The sequence below is a fragment of the Saccoglossus kowalevskii genome, chromosome 12 (assembly GCF_978046115.1).
Source record: "Saccoglossus kowalevskii chromosome 12, keSacKowa6.1, whole genome shotgun sequence".
Lineage (NCBI taxonomy): Eukaryota > Metazoa > Hemichordata > Enteropneusta > Harrimaniidae > Saccoglossus > Saccoglossus kowalevskii.
In genome coordinates, this window is record NC_140652.1 from 20,253,958 (window position 1) to 20,265,108 (window position 11,151).

Below are 11,151 nucleotides of genomic sequence, written 5' to 3' on the forward strand. Positions count from 1 at the left end.
ACCCAACACTGATGCTGTAGCCGATCAGGAATCTCAACCCAACAAAGATGGTGTGCCAGATCAAATTACATCCGAAGTCTTACAAAGTGTTCCCAAGAGCATGCAGAGAAAAGCGAAGCTTCTACTACAGAAGGTTAAACAGAACCAACGGGTCGACTGGGGTGAAAATGGTGAATTAATCATTGATGGACAATCCGTACCAGGCACGCACATCATCGATTTAGTCAATGATTTCTTGCGTAAAAGGAAGAATTTCACCCCCACAGGTTGGAGAGAATTTGCCGAAGTTATGAAAATGTCAAATGTACCTCAAGACCTTGTTGGCAATACAGATCGGTGGTCTTACATGCATACCAACACACTCAAGGGGAGAGTTCCGAAGAGACGTGGACCCCATGTGGTTTCCACTCCCATTCATCCTCGACACACGTGGGTGACGTATTAAATAGAACCTCGTCGCAACCGCTAGATCTCACTTTGGTTCAGTCGGTCGTGATGGATCCACGCTGTCCTGCTTTGCTTTCGTTTATCGAACGTATCCACTGCCTCTGCGCGTGTGAAATAACCACACCCGTAAACAATGACGAAGAAGATGGACACCGTCCTAGACGAACTGTTTTACGATGTCCAAAGTCCTGGAAGTTACGGGGGTTTGAATTCCCTTTATGCTGCCGTAAAAAAAACAAAGAGAGGAAAAAAGATAACCAAGTCGGACGTGAAGAAGTGGTTGAGTAAACAGGATACATATACTCTGCACAAACCTTCTAGACGGTCCTTTAAAAGAAGGAGGGTGGTGGTTTTCCAAGTGGACGAGCAGTGGGAGGCTGATCTATGCGATCTCTCCTCGATATCCAGATACAACAGTGGATACAAGTTCTTATTGACGTGTATCGATGTTTTTTCAAAATATGCTTTCGTCGTACCTCTGAAAGACAAGAGAGGGGCGAGTTTGGTCGAGGCATTTCGGAAAATACTCGGGAAGGGGCGTCGCCCTGACGTTTTGCACACGGACAGAGGAACTGAATTCACCAACAGACTTTTTCAGAACTACCTCAAGAGCGAAGACATTAAGTTCTTTACTACAGGCAATGAGACTAAAGCCAGCATTGTGGAGAGATACAACAGAACCATCAAGGGAAAAATGTTCAGATATTTCACGAAGAACAACACGTTGACTTATCTACCTGTATTAGACGACATGGTACGTTCTTACAACAATACCCATCACAGAAGTATAAATACCAAACCCTCACTCGTTACCTACGCGAACCAGAAAAAGGTCAGAGACATATTGTACGGTGATCTAAACACAGAGAAAAATGGGTTGAAGAAGAGGAAGATTTATAAACTCGGTGACAGAGTCAGAATCAGTAAAACCAAACACGTTTTCAAAAAAGGTTACTTACCCAATTGGACCGAAGAGGTATTCACGATTGTTGGACGTCTCAACACACAACCACCTGTTTACAAAATTTCAGATTACAACGGCGAAATGTTGGAAGGTACTTTCTACGAAGAAGAACTTCAGAAAATAGTAAAAGACGACGATGCATTGTACATTGTGGAGAATGTGCTGCGCAAGAGAAAACGTAAAGGTCACGTGGAATATTTCGTTAAGTGGCGTGGGTATGATGATTCGTTTAATTCTTGGATCAGGGACTTGCAACGTTTATAAATACCATTCACACACACGATGACCCGATTCATTTCAAAAGATCATCATGTCTGGAAAGGATTTCTTTTTGACGCTCCCTAGTAATGCCTCGCTCGATGTGTTCCCGAACAACACATTGACAAAATACACTGTCAAACTACCGAGAACGCTTTCGCTAGATGGCGATTGGGAAGTAGCATTGGCCGACATCCACTACCCAAATTCGTGGTACAACGTCGTACATGACGAAAATAGGATCTTTTACGATGCCTCACCCAATATGAGAGATCACGGAGAACTGAAATTGAATCCGGGCTACTACAACTCGATCGAAATGATTTTAGATGCGATTCGAGAAAAAGGTCTACCAGATGAAATACTGATGACATATAATTCGAGGTCAAGGAGAGTGACCGTGGCGGTTGAAGAAGGAGCTCGTGTAATCTTGATGGGTGGATTGGCTGAACTGTTAGGATTTCCCTCAAATACAACAATTACAAACGAAAGACGCACTAGTCCCTACCTTGCCGACATTAGAAGTTTGTATTCCCTCTACGTGTATTGCAATATAGTCGAACACCAAATGGTCGGTGACGTTTCCGTACCTCTCTTGAGAATAGTCAATGTTGAAGGAACCCACGGAGATAGCGTCAATCACACTTACAGCAAACCTTACTTCCTGTCGATTCGAACGTCAACATTTGAGACTGTGGAGATTGATATAAGGTCTGATACAGGGGAGAACGTGCCATTTCAACGCGGACGAGTGATCGTGACGCTGAGTTTTCGCAAAGCTCGTCCTTCGCTAGTGTGAAGAAAAAATGAACAGACATCGACCTTACACTCCTCACGTGGGGGTTTATAGAAATTACTACATGAATCAGATTGGACGAGGATCTGTATTTTCTGGCACGAGACTGCAACGCGGATATGGAATCGGAAGTATGTTTTCTGGATTGGCGAGATCGGCCGCACCTCTGTTAACACAAGGTCTGAAAGCAGTGGCAAAACCAGCGCTCGATGCCGGTTTGGGTATTCTAGGTGATGTTGTACAAGGGAAAAACTTTAAAAAAGCGGCTTCGAGTAGAGCAAAGACTGCGGGTCGTCAAATTACTTCTTCGGTATTGAGCAATTTATTTGGAAGACCCTCTCAAACGGGGCGAGGACGCACCATCAAAAGAAAGAAGACAACAACGAGACGTGTCATTTCTTCCAAGGCTAAGAAGAGGAGAAGATCTCCGGATATATTCGACTGAACATCATGGCTTTTGTACACGAACACTCCTGTGAATGCGCAAAGACGGAACTCGATCTCTTTACTATTCCTCCGACACAGACAAGTATCGAAAAAGGAAGTTACGAAGAGGTAAACCCACTCACGAATATAGCCGATGGTCCGATCGAATTTGTAATACCTTCGGCCGGAAGTGACTACATCGATATTGGTTCTACGCTTTTGCACATCAAGGCTAAAATCACGAATGCAAATGGAAGTAATTTGGCTGCGGACGCCACTGTAGGGCCTGCAAACTTGTGGTTGCATTCCCTCTTCAATCAAATCGACGTGTACCTAAATGGAAAGCAGATTTCGGATGCATCTCCCACCTATTCTTACAGAGCCATGATCGAAACGCTATTGAATTATGGAGGCGATGCCAAATCAACGCAGATTGGTGCTGCGATATTTGAGAAGGACACCGCTGGAAAAATGAATGTTGCAAACCCAAGGGCTGATGATGGTGACGCTAACATGGGACTCAAACGTCGATACGCATATACATCACTCAGTAAGACGGTCGACATGATCGGACGAATACACGGGGACATATTTTTTCAACCAAAGTATTTACTCAATGGGGTGGAAGTTAGACTGAAATTACATCGAAGTAAAAATCAGTTCTGCTTGATCAGTTCAACCGAAAATCCAGCATTCAAAGTAGTCATCACCGATGCTACCCTCCTAGTGAGAAAAGTCAAGTTGAGCCCCAGCGTACAACTGGGACACGTTGAAGCGTTGAAACAGGGTACTGCAAAATACCCCATCGATCGATGCGTTATGAAAATCGCTTCCATCCCCGCTGGTACAATGTCATTAAACAAAGATTTGATCTTCCTCGGTCAGCTGCCCAAAAGGATCATCCTGTGTCTGGTTTCTAATACGTCTTTCAACGGATCCTACGAAACAAATCCATTCAACTTCCAGAATTACGGTATCACATCACTGGTTCTCAATGTTAGAGGCGAGCAAGTTCCCGCAAAGCCATTGAAGACAGACTTCACGGCAGCTGGTGGCAGAAGTTGCATCATGGCTTATTACACTCTATTTACCGGTACAAATAAAATGGGTCAAGACCAAGGCAACGGCATCACTCGAGACGAATATCCCGAAGGGTACACAATCTTCGCATTTGACCTCACTCCCGACGAATCGGCCAGCGATTATCACCTCAATTTGATACAAGAAGGAAAGATTGGTCTTGAGATTCAGTTCAGACAAGCATTGACTGAGACTGTGTCCGTTTTGATTTATGCTGAATACGATAACGTTATCGAGATTGACAGAGACAGAAACGTATTGACTGATTTCTAGCTGCGATGGACACGAATCAACTGAATCGTATTCTGTCGACTAATCCGTACACTAGAAACGTGTTCTTTGGCGTTTATGCTAGAGATCAACTGCCTAAGGCTAAAGTGTTGGAGTATCCCGCAGCGTTCGTATCAAACACCGATGATAGTAGCGGAGGTGGGACACATTGGGTGGCTTTTTATCTGAAGGATCCCTACCGTGGAGAATATTTTGACTCGTATGGTAGTCAACCCTACTACGTGGAATTTAAGAGATTTCTCGATAAAAACGTTTGTACATGGGTCTACAATCATCAAATACTACAAGCTCCGTTCTCTACAGTGTGTGGTCAATACGTCCTGTATTACTTGCTGCGCAGATGTCGAGGGGAACCTATGAAGTCCGTAGCCGACTCTTTTACGCGTGATAGACATTTGAATGACCTTTATGTGAACAGATATATCGAAAACGTGACCGGACTCAACCTCCCTATTTATGACAAATATTTTTTCCCACGCAGTTTTACTAGATGACTTATGCTTTTGAAATTTCACATGTATATATATATATATCGATTTCATATTATTTCTCTTTTTTCTTTTTATCACAGATGAGCGATTCTGATTAGAAAAAAGTGTGTATTGACTTTTCGGTGTTACTCGTGTTTTCTTGTTTTTATCATAATCGAATACTTATCCGCATTTGAAAATGTATACTTTCTATATACTCAAAATGTCATTTTTATTCTTATATTACTCAGTTTTTTAATCCATTCTTTTTGTTTATTTACTCAAACAAGAAACAAAACAAAACAAAAACAAATTGTATACTTTCTATATACTCAATGTCATTTTTTGTTCTTATATTACTCAGTTTTTAATCCATTCTTTTTGATTATTTACTTAAACAAAAAAAAACAAAAAACAAAAACAAAACAAAAACAAAATGTATACTTTCTATATACTCAATTTCAATTACTCAGTTTTTAATCCATTCTTTTTGATTATTTACTCATTAGTAGATTTCCCTTCTTTGTGTAATAAACTCTGTTAGTTTTCAAAATGATGTGTATTTATTAGTGTGTGTGTGTGTGCGCTGTTCTTTTGTGCAATAAACTCCATTAGTTTTCAAAATGACGTGTATTTATTAACGTGTGTGTGTGTGTGTGTGAGAGAGAGAGAGAGCGCCCTCTACGATACATTCTGAAAATCTTTCGTCCACGCCTGTCCAATTAAAAAAATAATTAAAACATCCAATTAAAAAATAATAAAAAAAAAAAATTATGGTAATTTATGCAAATGTATTCACGATGACCTCGACACGACCTCGTATTCACATCAATTTTATGTATGCAAATGTATTCACAATATCCCATTGTGACGTCATCCTCATTCAAATGAACCCCTTTACGGCCATATCCTCATTTATGCTAATTTATGCACGAATTCCCATTGTGACGTCATTATTTATGCTCATCTATGCATATTCACAATATCCCATTGTGACGTCATCCTCATTCAAATGAACCCCTTTACGGCCATGGTCCTCATTTATGCTAATTTATGCACGAAATCCTATTGTGACGTCATCATTTATGCTAATATATGCTCCCACCTCAGATACATTATGGGGACGACCATGAGGGCGCTGTTCATCATCACTTCCAACTATGAACAGCGCCCTCATGGTCGTACCTATAATGTAACTTAAACTACTAGTGTAATTGATGAATGAGATAAGCCTATAATCAAGCAGTTGGCAGTACCGGGTTCCCGCAGGTCTCAGTTTTCAAATGCAAAGTGGGATGTATTGTGGCGTATAGCTGCGCCGGGGGGGGGGGGCACAGGGATTTACACTAAACAATTTTTCAAGAGATAATGTTTGTGAAATGGCTAGTTTCTCATCTTATTTTCATTACTTGAAATACTAAAATTTGAGCCCGCACTGCACGACATCCGTCGTCATTTAAACATATTTAGTCAAAAAAAAAAAAAACTATTTTATACAGCTGTTATATTTACATTGCGCACATGACAGACCTTACTACACTTTGTGTTTCAAGAACGATGAACAAACGAGTAAACTGAAGTTTCGGTTTCTTGCTTGCAGATCTCTGTAAACAGCTTATTTCAATATTTCCACCAGGAGGACATGCTACAATATGATTGTCCACAGCCCTGCGTGTGAGTATTACGTCAAAAAAACAAGTTTCTGATCAGTGTGTACACCACCAAGAACAAGTGGGACCCAGTTGTGTTTTTTTGTCGTTCACGGTATTTTGCCCTACACAGCGCCCTCTTTGACAAATTAATAAAACCTGATTTTTTTGGCGAATCGTTAACGGCAGTGTTTGCAATAACGACACACGGATATTTACTTGTGTTCAGTTTTTTACGTTTCAAATAATATAGTCGTTAACAGAATAATATACTTTGATGCTGGTTGGTAATGTGTATACTTGTACGACAATCCACCTAGCTTACAGTTAAGGTACAACAATAAATTCGTCGATATCCTCAAAATACATATGTTGTGTTGCGTCTCCGTCTCGTATTTATTGAAATGATTTTTATTTATTCAATTAGCCGATGTGTAATTTTTATTTTATTGCTTGAGTTTAATTTAATTCGCCATTTCATCTAACTACGTCACAGATTCGTCTGTCTCAAAGAAGGCGCAACTTATATGAAATTGACTGCGCGGAGTCTAACATAGTCCTTATTATCATAGAGTTTTCGTGAATCCCAAAAGACCGAATAACAATCATCACGACTTAGTTGTGAATCTACGTATAGATGCATTAGTTGGTGCATTAGATAGCAGACACTCTGGCTTATTAGTACTCTGGCTGAATGATGCGATCGCAGATAGTAAACGTGAAGATATAGTTCTCCGACTAACGTTTCATATTTCACGAAATGTCGTGACATGAGATTAACTTGCTTCTCGTTGTCGAGTAACAGAGAACCGATGAATCATTGTAAACTCCAAAATTTGTGAAACGGCCTTTTTTACATGATGTACTTGACATTTTCCGACTGATATCATTCGTTTAGAGTCACCAGTGTCCTTGATACTAGTTTGTGAAATATTTGGTTGGCTGAATGTGTGTTAATGGGGAGCAAGGCCGAGGTGATTTGCCTGGATTTACACATTGCTACGACCCGCAGTAATTTGGAACAGAAGTGAATCTTCCCGAGTGAAAGCGAAACGACTGTCAACGTTCACACGCGCTGTAACTCCTTGCATTACTAACTGCTTATTACATTTTCACACAAATATGACCGCGTAATAATCCTAATGAATGATATCAGAGTACATCTGTAAGATGTAGTTGTCATTATCTGATTCACTCACTATAATTATGCTCCATAATATTACTTATCTCCTTTTTTACAGTGAAAATTATTATGAGCATAAGACATCCACATCATTATGGCCTACAGATGTATATTTGGTAAGACACGCGTCTCGTCTAATTTAGGATATATGTGGCACGTGTTATCACCATGGATATCGTAACCGTGTGTGTGTACCTTCCCGAGAAGGCGCACTCCTTAGTTATTATATTACGTTGTGATGCCGCAGGCCGGGGTAAGCAATGAAGTACGAAACGAAAACTCCGTATCCCCTGCAATCTTCCAGTATTGACTACAACTCAAAAGATGTCGATTTTTAAAACGGCTTTCCAGTCATCACTTGCCTATAGCAAAGTTGACTTCCTGCGTGTTTACGGTACTGTGAAATACTTTATTTTAGCTGGAATTAATTTTCACAGCAAAATCATTTTGATTGGATGAAGTTCATTTTAACTGATTTTTGATGAATTGAATGTGGAAAAGCGCACCGTTTTCACAGACAGCAAGTGCATGAAATGTCTGTGGTAGTAATATAACGTGCATGTAGCAACACTGCGGTGAGGTTGGTGATTGACTTATTATTAATTGATTTCTTGGCATTTGACCTTTTCCGAGTATCACCTTCGTAATTAAGGTTGGCGTGAATGTGTCTAAGTAGCGACTAGACCCATTAATGTTATTTATCACATTCGCTGAACTACCCTAATGTGCAACGCATCAATGTACAAAAAAATGGTGTCAAGTTTCCTTCTTCCTTCGATAGAAGCATTTGTTGTGAAATATACACTCAGTGAACCCTAAGACGAAGAACATCAATGACAAGGTTACTGTCGGGTACGTTTGGTAATTGACATGTACCGTAAATGGCAGTGCATCTCATACGACGCATGTAAACAATGTTGTTGTTTACACGAGATTTGACCGCGCGCTACACGTCGACCACCGCCAGGCGTCGGCGTTAAAATATGACAGACAACTTGAACGAACGTTGTGTAAGCGTTAATAACTTCATAAATGTCGTAAATGTCGCGACTGTTTGCATACTAACATTGACTGCACATATAACTGTAATTCAGTATGTACGCAGAGTTACACATACCAATACACCGCTCCTACAAGTCGCGCCCTCACGCGGCGCGAATGTCTGCTATGACGTAAATTGGTAAGGAGCGCTATTCCCTGCGTCGTTGTCAAAAAAAATATTGCTTTTTAGAGATGTACTATAGGCTAAAGGACGAACGAATACTCAATGAAGCTAGAACTATCTACGCGATATTGCCTGAACCCATCTACGGCATGTTGAAGTCATATAAGCGCTTCCTGGCCCGAGGGCGCAATTTATATGAACGGTACGGGGTATTGTATTTCCCAGGAAGAGTAGGAAATTAGTACACCCACTCAGTAATTTGTAGCCCCCACAATAAACTCATAATAAATAATAGTCTCTGTCATTTTTCACTCTACTAGGGAAAACCTTGCAAGCTTGGAAATTTATTTCGAAGAATTAAATTACGAAGTGGTGTCTTAACACGCGGACTACATGTTAATACTAATGTCCGTGCTATTAAATTCTCTACACCCGGGATTACTCAATTTATGGCATCACGTTTGGAATTATAGTAGTGCAGTTGACTACGATTGAAACAAAATCATCACAGTAGTTTGGTGAAAAAAAGGTGACTAATTCTTTGAACCTATGTACTTATTTTGAACTTTTTTTTTGTTTTTTTCCCAATCAAATGAACACAATTCTCCATAGGCTATACATCGTGATCTATTTTAAAATAAACTGATTTTTTTGTGTGTGAAAGCACAGGGATCCCAGGAACTATAATCAACGCATTATCATTATTTTCGTCTGTTTTTTCGAGTTTAAAAAATGTGAACTGGCTGGAGCCTTCATCCCTGTCTATTTCTTACACTAGATACCAGCCGATACCCCTCCGCTCATAGAGACTGCGTACTACAGTTGATTATAGTTCCTGGGCTCCCATTTTCTTCGTTAACCCTGTGTTTCGTAATTTCAACATATCTAATATCAGTATCTAATATAGTGACAATCCTCATGAAGAAATGCTGGTAATTCTAGTAGTCAATCTGAATATTTCGTCTATTTTTTTTTATTAAACAGCCAAATGTCCGTTCTTTTCTCAATGTTAGATTTAGATTTGTTGTGTCCAGAGACCACGCAATTTGTAAAAATATGTCATTTTGCACATATAAATCTAATATAAAGGCCTTCACTAATAACAAGCAAAATCATTAATCACTATGTGGTATACTGTGTTTAATGTGCGCCGATCGTATATGCAAATGAGGCGGCAGGCACTACAAATAAATAATTCCGTCAGTAGTAAAATATGATATATCTTTAATGTAAGATCAAATGGCACTATAACCAATAATTTTGTTCGCTATTTTCGTAAAATTATCTAGTTTTAATACGGAAAGCCAACAATCATGTTTATTTTCTATTATCAATTTATTGTCAAAGTTTCAGTGTCACGTGGTAATTTGGTCAGAGTACGTTATACACGTCGCCATTTTATAATTTCGTCTTATTCGTAGCTAGTTGTGATTGTTTAAGTTGCAACACCTTGGAATCGCGAAAAACTCACAAATGAGTTACATTTTATTAGTTGCATTAAGACAATACTGTTACTATGAATTCGAATTAAATAAATTATGGAGGCGATTACATTGTGCATACACATTCTGTTTAATATATTAGTCTTTAAAGTGCGTGGAAAACGGGCATTTATGGGGGGGGGGAGACATTTCCAGTTCGAAAAGAGAGATAAAACATTTTGAAAACCGGGAAGCAGCTGTCTTTATCATATGTGTGAAGTGTTAAAAATCTGCATCAATTTCACATAAACGAGTAGGGGCATGAATATTTGCCAAATTGATCGAGCTAATCCTTAAATTTACTAGGCTCCCGTCTGCCTTTGCTCCATCTAACCTAATGGCTTTACCTGTGATAGATCAGGAGATACTGCTACATTATTAAAACCTCACGAAGCAATTACTTGAATTGATTTCACATGCAGTGAAATCACAGCACGGGTAACAAATCCCAGTTACTGTTTTCCAACTCTCAGGGGATATTATCCTCAATCAGCGGACATACGCTTCCGTGCTAGGGGATCAATTTGTTTTGCCAATGAAGCAACAATTGCATCTCAGCCGGTCCGAGTTGTCAAATACTGATTTACAGGATGAGTTCGTGCTATTACGTCGTACGGGGATGCGGATATTCACTAATTTGTCCACTTTCGAAGTTGTGTTTATTTCCGGTGTATATACGACAAGATGACACAAATCCAACCAGTACGTGAATTGCCGGCAATGCAATACATTCAAATTACAGTGTCTGGCTTGCGTATAAATTACAGCTCATCCGGTCAGAGATGTACAGAGCAAGTTGATAATGTCATAGTTGACTGGTTGACTGAGGAATCAGTGTTAAATAAGAGAAAGCAGCTCCTCGTAATAAGGGTGTGTGTGTGATGACGGCATCTTACTGACCCCCTATTATAATAATCAATTACCCAACACAGTAGATACAA

General features: G+C 39.8%; 1 protein-coding gene across 1 annotated transcript; it reads left to right on the forward strand.

The window, feature by feature from the left end:
• Positions 1-2,915: 2,915 nt before the first annotated feature.
• Positions 2,916-4,244, forward strand: LOC146735611 (uncharacterized protein F54H12.2-like). The gene has a single exon (XM_085505950.1). The coding sequence runs from the start codon at positions 2,916-2,918 to the stop codon at positions 4,242-4,244; it is 1,329 nt and encodes a 442-aa protein (XP_085362076.1).
• The last annotated feature ends 6,907 nt before the right edge of the window (positions 4,245-11,151 follow it).

Bases quoted from the DNA above. Each gene is read 5' to 3' on its own strand.
- LOC146735611 (XM_085505950.1), top strand. From the start codon at position 2,916: ATGGCTTTTGTACACGAACACTCCTGTGAATGCGCAAAGACGGAACTC.